The sequence below is a fragment of the Phodopus roborovskii genome, unplaced genomic scaffold, assembly GCF_943737965.1.
Source record: "Phodopus roborovskii unplaced genomic scaffold, PHOROB, whole genome shotgun sequence".
Classification (NCBI taxonomy): domain Eukaryota; kingdom Metazoa; phylum Chordata; class Mammalia; order Rodentia; family Cricetidae; genus Phodopus; species Phodopus roborovskii.
Window position 1 is genome coordinate 15126815 of NW_026126448.1, and position 19978 is coordinate 15146792.

Sequence of the window (19978 nt, forward strand, 5' to 3'; positions counted from 1 at the left end):
GTGGTAAATGTCATTATTTCTAGCACTAAGGAGGCAAAAGCAGACAAGTCTCTGTGAGTCCTAAGGCCAACCAGGGCTCCAGACAAGAGTAGACTACATAGTGAGGTCCTAACTCAGAGTCAATCAAAGAAAACTGCCTTCCAGAAACACTACAAAGACAAGAGGCCCACGGTCTTTTGCTGAAGACTCTGAAAATTGTTCTTTACTTCCTCATCAAATAAAAATATTTTGTTATACATCTAAAATTTCTCTGCTGAGGCAGGAGTAATATTGTTCAATGGTAGAAGACCTGCTTACGTGAAGCCCTAGACTTATCCTCAGGACCAAAATTAATAAACAAAATGTTTCTTCTAGCTAGACTCTGTTGTTTTCAACAAGGACATTTAACAACTAAAGTAGAGTAGGAGAATTGGTTATTATTATCATTCAAAAATGTTACCAAACTACAAAGAGAAGGAAGATGACAAATTTTACCATATATAAACAAGTATACAAAAATCCTATAAATTCAGTTCCAATCTTAGTATTATCTACAGAAATACTTAAATAAACTATATATGTAGATATATAAAAAAATATTCAGTACTGTTTATAACAATAAAAACTTTTAAATTGTTCATATATTTATAAAAGAAAAGCTGGTTACTTTACGGCCAATAATAAAATACCCAGTAGCAATTAAAAAGATACATACAATAGTATAGCCACTGACACAGAAAGATGTCTATAGAATTGAATGAAAAAAAAAGCAAGAATAATATTCATGTGGTTCCTGAACATAAACCTCATATGCCATATATATGTATACACTCATAGAAAAAGTCTGGAAAGATATATAAACTGTTAAAGCTAGTTAAATCTTTTGAAAATACTAATAAAGATGTTTACTTTCTACTTTATTTTGTACTGTAATTGAATGTATTACTTTTATAATCTATCACACAGCTCTAAAAAGACTGCAAAGTAAAAACCTGTTTAAAAAAGGCAAGTTATACAATCCATATCAGCACAAAGGATTGCTATGTTTTAACACAATAAAAACAGAAAGAATACTTACTAAAAAATAAAAAATAATCTAAATACCTCAACTTAATGACATTGAGGATAAATCAAACTGGGCCATCACACAATTCAACACTAACTAAACACTCTAATGGTTCCATGCCGAATCCAGACTTAACCTAATTGAAGATAGTCATTTTTTTCTCAAATAGTACTTACAGTTCTCTACAATTTCATCAAAAACTGCATCACTCTTCTGTTCAAACTGAAAAAAAGAAAAAAGAGAGAGAAAAATAATATTATTTTCAAATATTTCAATCTTACTTTTTGGAATCCCTCTCTACTCCCCAAAATCAGCCATGTTACAGTGATGGCTACTGTTGAATAGGTAGGGCCTAAGACAGAAGTAGAGCCAAGTCTGAGGTAATCCCAAACCTCAGGACAGACAGCAAGTGGAAGGAAAGCAGAGGTCACTCCTGGAATTCATGGTACTCTACTTTAGCCTTCCAAGTGCTGGGATTTCAAGCATGAGCCACAACAGCCAGCAAGCATTTTCCAGAGAGACTTAATGACAGAATATTTTTGGAAGAGAACACTAACACAGCCAGAATCTGAGAAGCTATACAAACTGATGTCAGAGGTCACATATATACATTTCAATATAGAGCCATTTTTAATGTTTAATAGTATATTCCAAAGTAATGCTGTATAACAGTATTATTCAACCATTTCTGGTTTTCACAAGTATTTTCTGGGAGTTTAACAAAGTACATAAAGCACGATCTATTTAATACACTAGAATATTCAAATTTATAAGAAAATATTAAAAAAAAAGGAAATACTTGGCTCCTACATGTCCTTTACTATCCAACTTTATTTCCCATCATTAATCAACCACATAGCACTCTTACTTACCAAATACAGATGTTAACTAAACTCCAAATATCCATTAATAATTAACTAAAGCTGGCAAGCAGCATCAATTATTTACCACGTATTTATTATTACAATGGTAGTATGATTCTCAATTTACCTTGTTCTAAAACTACTAGTCAGCCAGGCAGTGGAAGCACACATTTTTAGTCTCAGCACTCAGGGAGGCAGAGACAGGTGGATCTCTAAGAGTTTGAGGTCAGCCTAGTCTACAGAGCAAGTTCCAGGACAGCTAGGACTATATAGAGAAACCCTGTCTCAAATAAATAAATAAATAAATAAATAAATAAATAAATAAATAAATAAATAAATTAATAAATATACTAACCAATACAATAAATAAAACACCCATACACATAAAAATAAATTAATAAAAATAAATTTTAAAAGGTTTTGGAGACTTTAAGAATATAACCAAAGTCTCTCTTGTATAAAATCCAACCAATAACATATGTAAACAAATATGCATATGGTAACATGTAATATATAGAAACATCCCACTATATCCATCAGTGTCTCATTCATCCATTATCAGAGAAGTTTCCTCCTGCATTAGATGGGAACAAGTACACAGAACCTCAACTAGACAATGTGCAGAGGGAAGGACTTTAAAATACTGAGCCCTAAATAGGAAGTCAAACACATCTTCTAAGAGCCCAGGAACTACCCAAAAGAGAAAGCTGAAAGGTACTAGGAGTCAGAGGAGATGGAGAACACCAAGGAAACAGGGTCTTATAGACACAACAGAACTTGATGGACATGTACTCACAGAGTCTGTGGCAGCATGCATAGGGCATGCACACATCCAAGCCAGATGGAATCCCAGTATTGAGAGAGGGAATGGATATAAGCTATCTCCCAACTGATTTCGCTTGCAAAGGAAAAACAAAGTCTTCTGAGTTTCACCAGCTATACAAAACACAGTTATGATCAGCAGTTGATGGCCAACACAAAATACAATGCAATGGTATTTTTGAGATTTTCTGTCTTATATATTTTATTTTTTTTTTTTTTTTTTTTTTTTTTTTTTTGTCCTTACTGGTCTTTTGCTTGTAAGTTATAGTTTCCAATTTTCCAATTTTGTGTTTTATGGGTTTTGTTATATACGGATGTGTCTCTCTGTGTATATATACTTCTCATGATTTTTCCTTGTTTTGTTTTTATAATTCTGGCTTGTTTTACATGCCTGTCTCTTTTTTTTTTCTCCCCTAAATAAAGAGAGAAAGGTGGCATGAAGCTAGATTGGTGGAGAAGTAGGGAAGAATCTGAGAGGAAATGAGGGAGGTGAAACCATGATCAGAATATACTGTATGAAAAAAAAAATGTTGGGGCTGCAGAGATGGCTCAGAGGTTAAGAGCCTGGCTGCTCTTCAAAGGTCCCAAGTTCAATTCCCAGAAACCACATGATGGCTCGTAACCATCTATTAATGAGATCCGTTGCCCTCTTATGTCTGATATCCTCTTCTGTCACACAGGCATACGTGCAAATAGAGCAATATGCTTTCTGATTTCTACATGTGAGTGTACATGTGAGCACATGTGCACACAGGCACTTACACACACATACAAAAATAAAAATTTTCAAGTAAAAAGAAAGCTGGGTTATATAGCTCAGTATTAGAACATTTGCCTACTTAGTGTGAAGCACTAGATCCAAACCCAGGTACCAAAACCTCCACAAAATTCCAATTCACAAAAAATACATATAAAAGGTTTGGAGGGAGGGGGCTGAGATTGTAGAAAAGTGGTAAAATGCTTTCCTGACTTATCTAGCAATTGCAAGGTCCTGGGTGTGAAACTCAGAACCATCCAAAAAAGAGAGGGAAATTAGAAATAAACTTAAGAACTACAGCAAGTCATGGGGGGAAAAGAATTTTATTATTATTAATGTGTGTGGACGTATACCACATGCATACACGACGAGGGAGGCCAGAAAGAGCATCAGCTCCCCTGGAGCTGGAGTTACAGAAGGCTGTAAGTCACCTACATGTGTACTGGGAAACTCACTTGGGTCCTTTACAAGAGTAGTACCCACTCTTATCTGCTGAGTCATCTTTCCAACCCCTCTTAGTATCTTAAATTGTAAAGGTCACAGGTATTCTTTCCCATCTGTTTTATATTATTAGTGTACAAGGACATGTGTGCCACTATGCTTGGCAGTCAGAGGACAACTTTCAGGACTTGGGAATCTCCCCTTCTCCCTCGCTTACTGCTGCTCTGTGTATTCCAGGCTAACTGCCTGATGAGCTTCTAAACAACTCTCCTGTAACTACCACCCATCCCACCACTGAAGTGCTGGGATTACAGATACATACAACCACATCCAGTCTGTTTTGTTTTGTTTTTCGAGACAGGCTTTCTCTGTTTAACAGTTATGGCTGTTATGAAACTCACTCTGTAGACCAGGCTGATCTTGAACTCAGAAATCTACCTGCCTCCAGAGTATTAGGACTAAAGGTATATGCCACCACCCATCTACATCTGGCTTTTTATATGGAGAGACTTTTTTTACACATAGAGCAATCTCATGAGCTTCTTCCAACAAATTTTTTATAGTTTTCCTAAAACAAAACAAGTTTCTGTTTATGTGAAGGGTAGTGAATCAAGAGGACAACTTTCAAGAGCTGGTTCTCTTTTCACCATGTGTGTTCTAGGAATTGGGCTTAGGTTGTGGCTTTGTAGCAGGCACCTTTAGACACTCAGCTAGCTTACCAACCCAGTGTTAAAATTTTTGAGATTATTTAGCATAACCATAACATTCATGAACTTACTACAGCTATAGAGTTCAAGATCAAGCCAATAAAAATTAGTATGGATCCCAACAGACATTTTTTTAAACAAACAGCTAGCTCTAACTGACAAGTTTCCCCATAGAAATGAAGTAGACTTTTTTTAAGATTTATATTTATTATGTATACAGTGTTCTGTCTGCATGAATGCCTGCATGCCAGAAGAGGGCACCAGATCTCATTATAGATGGTTGTCAGCCACCATGTGGTTGCTAGGAATTGAACTCAGGACCTCTGAAGAACAGCCAGTGCTCTTAACCTCTGAGCCACCTCTCCAGCCCATTATTGATTAGACTCAGTGAGGTTCTGAAAGGGCATGAATGGAGATGAAGAAGTAGAAATGGAATGCTAGAGGTGGATAGGATTGATCAAAGTACATTGTTTAGGGGCTAGAGACTTGGCTCAGTGATTAAGAACACTTCCAAAGGACCTAGTTTTAATTTCTACCACCCACAAGATGGCTCACAACCATCTATAACTCCAGAGTATCCGACACCCTCTTCTAGCTTCTACCAGAACCAGGTGAACAAACAAGCATGCAGGCACAAAAATTATACACTATATACATAAAAATAAAATGAATAAATTTAAATAAATATATGTGTGGTTGTGGTGTGTGTGTGTTTGTATGTATGTGTGTATGCATAATAGTTACACATGTCTCTATTGCCTGGATAGTTTTTATGGTCACTTCTATTCTCCAACCCTCTATTTTACAACTGTTATAGTAATATATATAATTACTCTCTAAGAGATCTTCATAAGATAAACTTTCTGTAATTCAAAGATTTTCAATTAGTGTACTATAAAAAATTTGAAGACAGATAAGAATGTTCTTAAATTTTTTATTATGAATCAAATATTTGTTATTATTGTTACTGTTTTGAGACAGGGTTTTTCTGTGTAGCTTTGGAGCCTCTCCTGGAACTCACTCTATACACCAGGCTAGCCTTGAACTCACAGAGATCCATCTGCCTCTGCCTCCCAGGTGCTGGGAAATTAAAGGTGTGTGCCACCACCACCTGGTGATTTATACATTTTAAATACTATAATGGGGAGAGCTACGTCCAGGTTCTCTACGTGACAGAGATGAAACTTAAATGTGTATCTTACAAGTAACATAATATTTTATCCATAAATCAATTCACAGAGAATGAATAATATGGTAATCAATGAACATGAGAGTCTTATCCATTTATTTAGGTCTTTTGTTTTTCTCTATCTAATTGGTGTTTTATATAGCTTTCTAGTGTCTAGAGTTTACTATTATCTTGTGAATCATTCATGCTTTTGTTTCCTATTGCAATATATATAACTGAAAAAAAGCATTTCCTTTTGATTGCTTGCCACTGATATACAAAACGTATAATTCATTCCAGCACTCAAGAGTGAGAGACAGAAAAATCTCTATGAATTGGAGGCCAGGCTGATCTACATAAGTTCCAGGCCAGCCAAGGCTACATAGTAATATACTGCCTAAAAAAAAAAAAAAAAAAAAAAAAAAAACTTTTTAAAACATGAGATTTTTGGTATGGGGGAACATAGCTTTGTGGTAGACCACTTGCTAAGATACGTGAATTTAGGAACAACCTAAAAAAAACTATTCTTCTCTGCCTTGTTTTATGTAACAGAATTAGCCCTTTTCCAGCTAGCAAATGGTAAAACTTTGCAAGAAAGGTGTTCTCTTCCCATTATACTGTGCTTACCTGCTTACTCCAATAATGACCTTCCCAGAGACCAACCCCCAAGTAGGTCAGCATTTCTCTTTCTGTCAAGACATATGTAGATGTACTCAAGAAGTTTCCTCACAAATTGTTAGATCCTCCAGAGAGCAACTATTTACCAATTTTGGCAGTCCCTGATGTGAGGGGAAGCTGCAAATAAATTCTGCCAATGCCCCAACTGATGACTTAGTCAAATTCAGTCAAGTAGCTTTTTAGTAACTCCTGTAGCACAATGGTGGGAGGTTTCATGCTTGCCAACAAGCCTACAGAATCTCAAACCTCTTCAGCATCCAGTGGATCTCACACTCTCCAACAAGTCCTGAATCTCAGATTTAAAGCTAGGAAGTCAGGCATTGTGAAAATGCACTCCAGCTTTACTCAAACCTCTCCAGCATCCAGTGGACCTCAAGCTCTCCAACAAGACCTGAATCTCAGATTTAAAGCTAGGAAGTCAGGCATTGTGAAAATGCACTCCAGCTTTACTCCTCTACCTCAGTTCTAGGTAGAACGGTAGCTACCTGTTATATAAAACCTACCATTTTATAAGTTTTAGAGTTCTATTTATATCTTAAAGTTACTTGTCCATTGCTGTTTCCTAATTATACTTTGTTGGAGGTGGAGGATTGAAGTCTTATGCAGTCCAGACTGACTGAACTCAAGTCTTGCCTCCACCTCCCAAGTGCTGGGAATACAGGTCCGTATCACCTTGCCCAGCTTTCTAACTCTAGATATTAAACTTTCCATATTCAAATACTATATGCTTTTTGTCCTCTGACTATAATCACAAGAGACAGACACAATGGCACTGTAAACTGAGTGGGCTGTATCCTTGGGCTATAATACAGGACTCAAACAGCAACCAGAATAGCATTAACGAAGACCTCACTATCACCTGTAATTGCCTACAATTACTTGGCAAATGAAACAAGCACACAGAACTACACTTCACTATTAAAACAGTAACAGTGGCTACAAAGTCTATTACCTGAGAAGGGTTCCCTATATATTCTTGAGCAATTACAGAAGAAAATAAATTTAAATATATTAGCTCAACTCAAATAACACTCAAGAACAGAAGACTTATTTACCATAAACTTAAAAACAAACAAACTCTACCCTATTCGGGGAAAAAAAACAAAATACACACAAGCAAACAAACTTAACATACACCTTTAATCCCAGCACCTGGGAAGCAAACACAGGCAGATCTCTGTAAGTATGAAGCCAGCCTGGTCCACATAGTCAGTTCAGAACACCCAGTGCTCATTACATGAACTGCTGAATTACAATTCAGAATAATTCAGTCTTACTGAGTTTTTTTTTTTTTTTCCCCCTGAGTAACAGCAATTGCTAAGAAAGAATGTGACTCTGGAACAGAATAAATACAAGTGATTGTACCAGAATGAAACTAACAATTTCAAACCTTCAGTGGAAATAACTTATCCTTCTGAACATAGGAACTGCCATCCTTGCTGGGCAGTGGTGGTGCATGCCTTTGATCCCAGAACTCAGGAAGCAGAGGAAAATGGATCTCTGTGAGTTTGAGGCAAGCCTGATTTACAGAACTAGTTCCAGGACACCTAAGGCTGTTACACAGAGAAGCCCTGTCAAAAAAACAAACAACAACAAAAAAAAAGAACTGCCATCCTTTTCTTGAAAATCCTGGGTTTTTATCTTTATGTGACATAAATGCCTCGCTAAAGATTTCATTCACCTCAAAAATGATTAACAATCCTATTGCCACTAGATCAGTGGTTCTAAACATTCTTGATGCTGCAAATCCTTTAATATAGTCCCTCATGTTGTGATGACCCAGCCGTAATTATTTTCATTGCTAACTTAACTGTATTTATGTTATCATGAATTATAATATAAATATCTGATATGCAAGATCATTCGACAGCAAAAAAGGTTGAGCAGCACTACACTAGGTCTACAATCAATATTAAGACCAGCCTTGGCTGCATGGTGAATTCAAAGTCAGCCTGGAATATGCAGGGAGATGATGCTATCTTTAAAAAGAGAGGAGGGGACAGCCAGACAGTGGTGGTGTATGCCTTTAATCCCAGCACTCAGGAGGCAGAGGCCAGCCTGGTCTACGAGAGCTAGTTCCAGGACAGCCTCCAAAGCCACTCACGGAGAAACGCTAAGACCCACAAAGTGGAAACAGAACCAATTCCTGAAAAATTGCTGGCTGGCTTTCACATGTGAAACATAGCATGTTTGAACACAAATGCAGTAAATGTAATAATAAAAAATAAAGATGGGGAGGGGGCTAGAGACATGGCTCAGTGGTTAAGAGCACTGACTTCACTTCCAGAGGATCCAAGTTCAATTTCCAGCACCTGTATGGCAGCTAACAACTGTCTGTAACTCCAAGATCTGACACCCTCACATAGACATAAACACAGGCAAAACACCAAGGTACATACAATAATAAATTACCAAAAAGGAAAAAAAAATTAAAAGGGAAGCAAGGTTCAATTCCCAGCACCCACACTGGGGAAGCTCACAACCATCCATTCCTAGAGGATCCAATGCCTCTGGCCTCTTTGGGTACCTACAGTCACATGCACATTCCTATACACATACTGTCTTAGGGTCACTACTGCTGTGATGAAACCATGATCAAAGCAACTTGGGGAGGAAAGGATTTATTTTGGCTTATGCATCATTGCTACTGTTCATCATCAAAGGAAGTCAGAACAGGAACTCAAACAGTGTAGGAATCTGGAGGCAGGAACTGCTGCAGAGGCCATGGAAGACTGCTGTTTACTAGCTTGCTCTCCATGGCTTGCTCAACCTGCTTATAAAACACAAGACAACCAGCCCAGGGATTGCACCACTCACAAAAGGGCTGGGGCCTCCCCCATCAATCACTAATTAAGAAAATGCCCTACAGGCTTGCCTACACCAGATCTTAAGTAGGCACTTTGTCAGTTGAGGCTCTCTTCTCTATGATTCTTAGCTTGTCTTAAGTTAACATAAAACTAGCCAGAAAATATCATTCATTCATATATATATATATATATATATATATATATATATATATATATATATACAAATCTTAAAAAATATATAAATTAGGTGGCTGGAGAGATGGCTCAGAGGTTAAGAGCACTGGCTGCTCTTCTAGAGGTCCTGAATTCAATTCCCAGCAATCACACAATGACTCACAACCATCTATAATGAGATTCGGTGCCCTCTTCTGGCCTGTAGTTATACATGCAGGCAGAACACTATAATACATTTTTTTAAAAAGAAAATCTAAAATAAATATATATAAATTTTTTAAAAGATGTCTTTACAAAAATCAAAAGAAACAAGGTAGCAAGCAAATCTGAGTCACAATAAAATGCTACCTCATGCCAGGCAGTGGTAGTAGACGCCTTTAATCCCAGCATTCAGGAGGCAGGGATAGGCAGATCACTGTGAGTTCAAGGCCAGCCTGGTCTACAAAGTTCCAGGACAGGGTCCAAGGCTATACAAAGAAACCCGGTTTTGAAAAATAAAACAAAAAAGATGCTACCTCATATTCATTAGTGTAGTCACTGCCAAAAAGGAAAAGAAAATAAGAGGTGCTTATGCAGACATGGGGAGGCTGCAGTCTCCACACACAGTACAGCAAGTAGGTACAGTAGTCGTATGGTGCCTCAAAAAGACAAACATAGAATCCCCACATAACTTAGCAAATCTACTGCCAAGTATGTATCCTAAACAATGAAAGGCAGGGACTCGGATACTTTACAACAATTTTTACAGAAGAATCACAACAGATACCCCTACATGGCCAGTTGAATGAAAAAATAAAATCTGGTATATACAATAGTATTTTTTTTTCCAGGCACACAAGGAAATGGAAAATTCTGACACATGTGACAACTGGTATAACCTTGAAAATGTTATGCTGAATAAATAATCAGACTCTACAGGACAAATACATAATGCTATTCACATGAAGTATAAACCAAAGACAGAAAATTGATTAGGGTTTGCCAGGGATGGGGAGAAAACGATATGGAATGACTGCTTAGTGTTTTAAGTTTTCTATCTGGGCTAAAATAAGTGGTGATTGTTGCATTATTACTATGAATGTAGTTATGAAGCCACTGAATTGCAAATTTTTAAAAAGATTTATTTATTTTATGTATATGAGTACTCACTCTATCTGCATGTATGACTTCCTGTCAGAAGATGGCATTGGACCTACCATGTGGTTATTGGGATTGAACTCAGAACCTCTGGAAGAGCAGTCAGTGATCTTAACCTCTGAGCCATTTCTCCAGCCACCTGAATTACACATTTTAAATCATTAAAATGAGGCTGGGCATTTTTTTTCCTGGCATCTTAGGGAGGTTGCAGTGGTTGTCGCTACTCTCCGAGCTTCGTCATGCTGCCTAAAGGATAACAAAAAAAGATGCTGGAAAGTCGGCCAAGAAAGACAAAGACCCAGTAAACAAGTCTGGTGGCAAGGCCAAAAAGAAGTAGTAGTCCATCCAAAGGCAGAGTTCGGGATAAGCTCAACACTCTAGTCCTGTTTGACAAAGCTACATACGACAAAATCTGTAAGGAAGTGCCCAATTATAACCTTATTACTCCAGCTGTAGTCTCTGAGGGAGTGAAGATTCAAGGTTCCTTGACCAGAATAGCCCTTCAGGAGCTACTTAGTAAAGGACTTATCAAGCTGGTTTCAAAGCACAAAGAAAATTAATTTACACCAGAAACAAAAAGATGCCCCAGCTGCTGGTGAAGATGTATAAGGCTGGGCATACTAGCACTCAGCACTCAGGATGCAGAAGCAGATGAATCTGTGTGTTCCAGGCCAGCCTGATCTACATAGTAAGTTCCAAGACAGTCAAGGTAAAAAGAGATCCTGTCTCAAAAAAAAAGAAGAGAGGGAGGGACTGAGGGAAGGAGGAACAGAGGGAGGGAGGGACAGAGGGATGGAGGGATAGAAGGATGGAAGAACGGAGGGAGGGAGTAGTCAAGACTTTCTGTGCTGCCCAGATCAATATGCCATTTAGTCTCAAATAAACACACAGAGGCTTATATTAATTTTAAGCTGTTTGGCCAATGACTCAGGCTTCTTATTGGCCAGTTTTTCTTAATTATTAACCCATTTCTATTAATCTATGTCTCTCCATATGGTCTTGGCTTCCAGGAGAATGCCCAGGCATCCTACCTTCCCACTTGCTACATGGCATCTATCTCCCTGACAACTCTCTGCATTTCTCTTCCCAGCATTCTCCTGGTCTAGGTAGCCCCACCTATACTTCCTGCCTGGCAACATCCTGCCTGTCCACTGGCAGAAACAGCTTTATTCATAAAAGGAACATATATTCACAGCATACAGAAGAATCTCCCTGATCAAAGAGAGAGTAAAGAAAGAGAAAGAGAAAGAAAGAGAAAAAAAAGAGAGGAAACAGAAGTGAAAAAGTTAAAGTCATTAGAATTTTTTTCCTTTTTTACTTTCTGACAATTATAATTACATATAACTATTGGGTATATAATGATGTATATTACATATACACTATGGAATGACTGAATTAAGTGAATTAACAGACCCATCAAAGGGGATGGTAGAATTGAAAGACAGGTACAAAAATAAATCCTCTTTTGTAACCAAGAATTCATTGTTCTGAATGAGTTGGGGCACATAAATAGAGAAACATGATGCAAATACAGCTCAAAGCAATGATGATGTTGATACTGAGGTTGGTTCTAATAGTTTATAATTTAAACGGACAGATAATAAGAAAATTAAGATGTTATCTGATCAGCATTCTAATTTTCCTATGACAGATTAATATTACCTTTTCTCTGTATGGCTTGATGCTGTTAAATAATCTTTTTGTACACTGTGAATATTTGTTACTCTCATTAGTTTAATAAAGGGCTAAATAAATGGCCAATAGCTAGGCTGGTAGAGGTTAAGAAGAACTTGCAGACAAAAGAGAATACAAAGAATAAGGTGGGGTGAGACAACCAGAGAAGACACAAAGTAAGCAGGAGATGAACATGCTGGCTAAAGAAGAGTACTGCCATGTGGTAGAATACAGATAAGAAATATGGGTTAATTTAAGTTGTAAGAGAGAGCTGGTTAATAACAACCCTAAGCTATAGGCTGAGCATTCGTAATTAATAATAAGTCTCTATGTGGTTCTTTGAGAACTGGCTGGCAGGACAGAGCTGACTGGTAGAACACAGAAAACACCTAAAAGCTTGTTTGAATGTGCACCCATGTCAGTAAACTCACAACTGCCTGTAAACTCCAGCTCTAGGGGGTTTCAACACCCTCTTCTGTATTCTGAGGGTACCTGAATTCATAGAAACAAACATGTACACATAATTTAAAATGACAGTTCAAAGGCATACACCCTCAAACCCAGCACTCAGGAGGCAGAGGCAAGTAGGTCACTGAGTTCCAGGCCAGTCCAGCCTATATAGAAAGTCCAAAGGTACCCAGTAGTGAGACCCTGTCCCAAAAAATAAATGTGAAGACTAGAAAAATGGCACAGTTCTTTTGAGTATTCCCTGCTCTTGCAGAGGACTTGGGCTGGGATCCCAGTACCCACATGATGGCTAACAATCTCTGTAACTCTAGTTCCAGGGGATCTGATACCATCATCTGACCTCCATGGGCACCAGGCATGCACATGGTACACATATATACATGCAACCAAAACATTTGAACAAACAAAATAAATCAACAAATAAAAAATAAATCCTTTTGAATGGGTGGTGGTGGTGCATATTTTTAAGCCCAGCACCTGGGAGGCAGAAGCAGAAGCAGGTGGATCTCTGTGTTTAAGGCCAGCCTGATCTACACAGCACCTTTCAAGACAACCAGGACTATAAAGAGAAACCCTGTCGCAAAAGAAAGGAAAAAAATCCTTTTATTTAAAAAAAAAAAAAAAAATCAAATCAGTAAAAGCCCCTTGAGCACCTCTTATGTGAAGGTCATAAATACTCTGCAAAAAGCAGTAAAATGAGCTCTGTCCTAAAGGAGCCCAGTCTGGCAAGAGAAATAGCACATAATATTCAAAATGACCATAAACATCTGGCATGTATCTCATCAATCAGCACAGCTCAACTTTCTAATGATATAAGATGATAAAGGTCAAAGGCAGTAAGATTCTTAAATCCCCCTGGCAAGAAATTTCAGACTGAATAACCTTACTCATCATACAGGTCTACGTAGATAACTGCAACAGGGCACAAACCTCCCCCCCCCCCTTTCTGGTTTTTCAAGACAGGGATTCTCTCTCTAGCTTTGGGACTCAGTTTGTATTGGAACTCACTCAGTAGACCAGGCTGGCTTCAAACTCAGAGATCCATCTGCCTCTGCCTCCCAAGTGCTGGGATCAAAGGTGTATGCCACCACCGCTGGCGGCATAAACCATCTTAAAAGAAATTATATTACATGTCAGGCATGTAGGGACATGCCTGTAACCCCAACACTTGGAAAGTAGACACAGGAGGCAAAAAGTGCAAGGTAAAACCATGGATATAAATCTTAATTGAAGGCCAGCATGGGCTACATGAGACTTGTTTCCAAAAAATTTTTCAAAAGAAGGAAGAAAACTACTAAACAGTTCCCAACCATTTGCCTATAATGGAATTTAACATTTTAGATGAGGGGAGCATCTATATCACAGAAATCAATGTTTTTGACCATTGTAAACAAACTAGCAACAATAAAATATTATGGATGCAAAAGCTATTGAAGATAGTAGATGTAGGGCTGGAGAAATGGTTCAGCAGTTAAGAGTACTGGCTGTTCTCCCACAGAACCCAAGTACAATTCCCAGCACCCACTGACATTTCTTAACTATCTGGAACTCCAGTCCCAGGAGATCCAAGTCCCTCTTCTGGACTCCACTATAATGTAGTGTAAATATACATGCAGGCAAAACACCCATACACATAAAAAATGAAATTTTAAAAATTACATATTAAATGTAGAAGGTACAGTGGGTATGAATGCTTGCTACTATTGAAGAGGATCTGGATTCAGTTGCCAACACCCACATGGCCGCTCATAACCATCTGTAACGCCAATTATAGGTTATCTAATACCCTCTTCTGTCCACCAAAGCTACTAGGCATGCACATGGCACATATATACATATAGGCACTTATAAAATAAAAATAGATGAATCTTTAAAAAGAAAGTTGGATGGCAGGCAGTGGTGGTATACACCTTTAATCCCAGCACCTGGGAAGTAAAGGCAAGAGGATCTCTGTAAGTTCCAGAACAGACTCCAAAGCAACACAGAGAACCCGTCTCAAAAAGCAAGCAAACACACACACACACACACACACACACACACACACACACACACACGCACACAGAGTTGGGGACACATCTGGAGAGATAGTTCATCAGTTAAGAACATCGGCTGCTCTCCCAAAGAACCTGGGTTTGAATCCCATCATCCATGATAGTTCCTAACCATCTAGGATTCCAGTTCCAGGAATTCTAATATCTTCTGACCTCTGTGGACAATGCATGTATATGATGCACAGACACACATACAATCTGAAGACATATATACATAAAATAATCTTTTTTTTTTTTTCAGTTTTTTGAAACATGGTTTCTCTGTATAGCTCTAGCTGTAATAGAACTCACTATGTATACCAGGCTGGCCTTAAACCCTCAAAGATCCACCTATCTCTGCCTCCCTAATGCTGGGATTAAAGGTGTGTGCCACTACCACCACCTGGCCAAACTAATAAATCTATAAATGTATATATATTGAATTCAAATATCCTCTACCATTTATCACGTATAAAAGCTGTGCAAGTGTTCCAAGTGTTTCATGATGTAAAAATAATGTTTGAGTTGGGTGATGATGGTGCACACCTTTAATCCAAGCACTTGGAAGGAAGAGGCAGGTGAGTTTGAGGCCAGCCTGGTCTACAGAGCTAATTTCTAGGACAATCAAGGCTACCCAAAGAAACTATTGTCTCAAAAAACAAAACAAAATAACAATGTTTGAAAGCTGGAGTGTGGCCCAATGGTAAAGCATTTGTGAAAAACTGGGTTCAATCCCCCCACTGAAAAAAAGGGTGTCACTTTTTGACAAGGTCCCACTCTGGAGCCCTGATTGGCCTGGAACTTGCTGTGTAGATCAAGCTGGCCTCACAAAGATCCACTTGCCTTTGCCTTCTGAGTCCTGACATTAAAACCATGGCCATTTCCTACTTAAAACAACAAAAAGTTTTGACTACAATCACTTTTCCACCTGTTAAGTATAACCCATGATAAAGAATATATTTAAGCCAAGTGGTGGTGGCCCACACCTTTGATCCCAGCACTGGAGAGGCAGAGGCAGGTGGCAAGTGGATCTCTGTGAGTTCAAGACCAGTAGTTCAAGGACAGTCAGGGACACCAGAGAAACCTTGTCTTGAAAAACCAAAACAGAAAAGTAATATATTTAAAAAGTCTAATTTGTTAGCAAAGCACTTACATTTTTCTAAGGCATTCTATAAAGCAAATAACAACAGTATAAATAGCAAATGAATATCTCTGATCTCTGAATTCACTCAAAATAATGAAGATACAGTTTACTATGGATCAGAAATTTAAAAATAATTCACAATTTCAAAACACATGCATTCTATATGAATATTCTAAATTAACTACTTGAACATACAATTATGCAGCTTAATCCATTCTATGATTGGACAAGAAGAGAACCTAACATTTTGCGAATCTAATTCTTGGGGGGGAGGAGTTGGGAGAGGGTTTCTCTGTGCAGCTCTGGCTGTCCTAGAACTTGTTCTATAGACTAAGCTGGCCTCGACTCAGAAATCTACCTGTCTCTGCCTCTCAAGTGCTGGGATTAAAGGCTTGCACCACTACCACCCAGCCCAACATTAAATTTTAATTGTTAAAAATACTAAAATGCCCAGCCTGGTCTTCAGAGTTAGTTCCAGGACAGGCTCCAAAGCTACACAGAGAAACCCTGTCTCAAAAACCAAAACAAAAATACTACAATGTGATGTACTTAAAGGGTTGGCTACATGGAATAACTATGTGGTAAACAAATCTCTAGAAAAAAAATGTCAATAGTAGAATCTAAGAGTTTGGGTAGGCAGTTGCACCCTGAATTAAAACTATATTTTTACTTTTCTTGATAGTTATAAACAGATTCCTAATGAAATGTTGAGGGAAAACATTTGCTGGTGTATCATTTATGATTTTAAGAAGAGAAACAAATTCCCTAGGGCTAGGAGTGCACCTTAGTGGTAAAGGATTGTCTCCCAGAGCTTAAAGCCTCTGGATTCAATGCCTAGCACTGGGAGAATAAAATAAACTAAAAGAAAAAAAAAACTCCTGAGTGGCATTCAACTAAGCATTTGGGACAACCCTGTATTCAAATCCTAGATCAAAACTCTGGACTTTGCAGACTTAATTACATAACATAAGTAAATCTGTATTTCTTCAGACACTAATGGCATGTATAGTTGCTTTGAGGCTGACCTCTTCAAAGCTCTTCACACAGGGACAGGCACACAGTACTCAGCATGAGAACAGCATCTGTCTTTGAATAGACACTTTAATTCTGAATGAAGAAGCATTTCAGTTAAGATTCAGTGGCAATGTTTTCACCAGGTTGTCTTAAGTAACTCATTTTCTGACCATTTCCAAAAAGAGCACTCCTGATAGGAAACTTGATGCTTAACATGCTGGCAAGGGGAAGTAAATGAAATGCCTCGAAAAAACATTGCTCAATCGATAGTATTGTTCTTCACCTGAAAATCACTCACAGTTATAATTCTTTTTAAAAGTTTCCAAACAAACTTTTAAAAGACTTTCAACAACTCCTATGCAGACAAGGCTTCACCTAGGCAGGCAGGCAGGCTGGCTGGCTGGGGTACATCCTCCAAACCACAACACTTGTCACTCTTCCACGTTCCTATCTGCAGGTAAAGAAGCCAGCCTACAACATATTTGTAGTTATCCAAAAACCTTCCAACTACATCAAAACGACAACGCAACTTCTTCTGGGGTGAGGAGTACCATGTCCACTTTGGATCTTGATAACGGTCAAGGGGGAGGGGAGCGTAAGCAGGAAGATGAATTGGCTACGGTCGGTGTTCTTGCACCCTCCCGGTTACTCCTCGGAGACAACCCTCCACGACTTCTTCCCGCCACCGCTGCCCCCACCTGACCTCTCCCCAGAGAAACTTCCACAGACTCCGTTTGCCTCCAGGATGCAGCAGCGGAGTCTGACACCTTGCGTCCCCCAGGATCCGCGAGTACGCACCACCCCCAAGCTGGGGAAGGGAGGGGACCCAAGCGGACCACAGCCCCCGCCCCTCCCCCGCCCCGCCGGCCACTGGAGCTTTGTCCCACCTGCCGAGACCACCCCCGGGCCGCCTCGGGCCGCCCCTCCCTCGGGCCGCCGACCACCCCGCCACCCATGAAGCCGGGGCTGGTCGGGACCGGCCGCGCCCCGCCCCCCGCTCGCCCGCCTGCAGTCCGGAGCCCGCCCGCGGCCTCACCTCACCTACCCTCTTTCGGGGGCCGGTCTCCACCTCCCGCTCCGCCATGTTGGGCCCCCGCTCGGAACCGCGGCGGCTCCCGGCGCGGCGGCCGCGGCCCCTCTCGGCCCCCGCCCACACTGCAGACACGGCGCTTCACTCGCGACGGCCCGGGCCCCTTGGCCCCTGCTGGGCCTGACGCGGGAGTGACGAGGGGGCGGAGGCCCGCGCGCCGGCCGCAGCTCCTGGGGTCCCACCGGCGCGCGCGCCTGGGCACGAGGGCCTGCCGGGGCAGGGGGGCCGGGACTCGGGGGGTTAATGGCCTCCAAGGGGCCCCGTGAGTAGGATTATTTTCTCTCAGAGAAATTCCTCCGCCTGTGGTTTCTTAAAGGGATCTCCAAACCAGCCCCTTGCGCGCGTCCCTGAAGCGCAGGCGCACTACAAGCCCCTCCTCCCTTTCCCACCAAGCCCCCGGTCCTGAGCGTGCGCGGTGAGTGACCCAGACTAGGCCAAATCCAGCTCTTCTCTTTGCTGCCAGCAGCTGCTCCCACCACTCAACTATGGCCGCTCCCTTAAAGGGACCATGACGAAGGGATGGTGGCAGAGTGAAAGATCTTAATGAAAGGACTACCTGGAGGACTGGGTGAAATGACAGTGAGGGGTTCACATTATCACCCTGCACCTGACTATAGAGATATTGCTGAAAAGACAAAATGTTGATGAGCTGACTTTCTCAGTGAACCTTTGAGCATGAAGAATCCCAACCACCAAGAAAACGAGGCTGTAATCTCAAGGAAAAACCAACAGCTTGTCAAGTGGAAAAGGGCCCTGGCATCAAGGACCAACTTCCAACCTTAAAACCAGATCCACTGGTGGCTTTGAAGGCCGAACCAACAACTGGAGATAACTTCTTCAATAGTTATTTGTCATTAGAATGACAAAATGGGGAAGGATCCTAGAAACCATCTACTCCATTGCATTCAAAGTTAACATTTCAATATGGTCATTTGAAGTAAATTAATTTAGCTCAAGATACGCTGTGACTGGTGAGGAACTAGAACCCAGACTGGAGTTGCATTCCTCCAGGATTTTGAATGCACAAAACTGGCAAGAGAACATAAAATGTAAAGTGACTTGACATTTCAAGAACAGGGTTGCTCTCCTGGGAAGACACGATGATAACCTGCGACTCCCCTGAAGGAACATGAGAGATCTGACTTGAAGCACAAGAACGGAACTGTCAAAACAGAAAAACTAACCTGCGACTCCCCTGAAGGAACATGAGAGATCTGACTTGAAGCACAAGAACGGAACTGTCAAAACAGAAAAACCCCAGGAGAGTGGGCTCTCTCCTCCCTGAAACACTGAAGAAAGCTGAGGAGAACGAGAGCTTGATTCATTCCTCTAGTTCCAAAGTCCTCGGATGGAATAAAACTTCCCTAATGGAATCCTCAATGATGGCTTAAGGATAAAAGAGAGACATATAATAACCAATACAAAGAAATTGTTTGAGAGTGGGTTGAGTTGGGCTGGTTTGCTATGTAGCCCAGGCTGGTCTAGAACTACTGATCCTCCTGCCTTGATCATCCAAGTGCTTCAGTGCACCAATTTTTTAAAAAATGTAAGTCTCAGATTGAAGAGGTGTCATCCTCCATGGCAATACTTAGTCAAAGGAGACCTAGCAATCCCTGCTCTCACAAGATGAGAGCCACTCTGCAGCTGTATTTACTTCTGTGTCGGTCTGCAGCTCTTTGAACCCAAGAACTTTTGCTGAAAATTGAAATGGCTGCAATTTTTCATGCTTCCTCGCATAGACTGTTACCTTTAGTTTTTACTCATGGGTAGAACAAAGAGAAATGTATTCATTTCTGCCAAAGGATTTCTTTTTTAATATCCTAGAATCTTTTGTTACAGGTCAGAGCAAAAGCAAATAGAGAAATTAAGAAAAGACATTTGCAGGGAATGTAAGTAAATAAAAGACTGGATGGTTTCCACCTTTAAAAAAAAAACAGACTGTATATACTCCTTCTAATA

General features: G+C 40.0%; 1 protein-coding gene across 4 annotated transcripts in view; it reads right to left on the reverse strand.

Moving 5' to 3' along the window:
- The window catches only part of LOC127225367 (zinc finger MYM-type protein 4), a 101898-nt gene extending 83515 nt beyond the window's left edge, over positions 1-18383 (reverse strand). For 3 of the 4 annotated variants that reach the window (XM_051188820.1, XM_051188817.1, XM_051188819.1), the window contains exons 1-2: positions 17975-18382; positions 1222-1267 (exon numbers count right to left, since the gene is read on the reverse strand). In XM_051188820.1, coding sequence (XP_051044777.1) covers positions 1222-1267; positions 17975-18013 — 85 coding nt within the window. In that variant the 5' untranslated portion in view covers positions 18014-18382. Of the gene's footprint in view, positions 1-1221; positions 1268-17974 lie in introns of all 4 variants that reach the window. The other variant, XM_051188818.1, reaches the window with a different exon arrangement.
- Positions 18384-19978: the final 1595 nt, after the last annotated feature.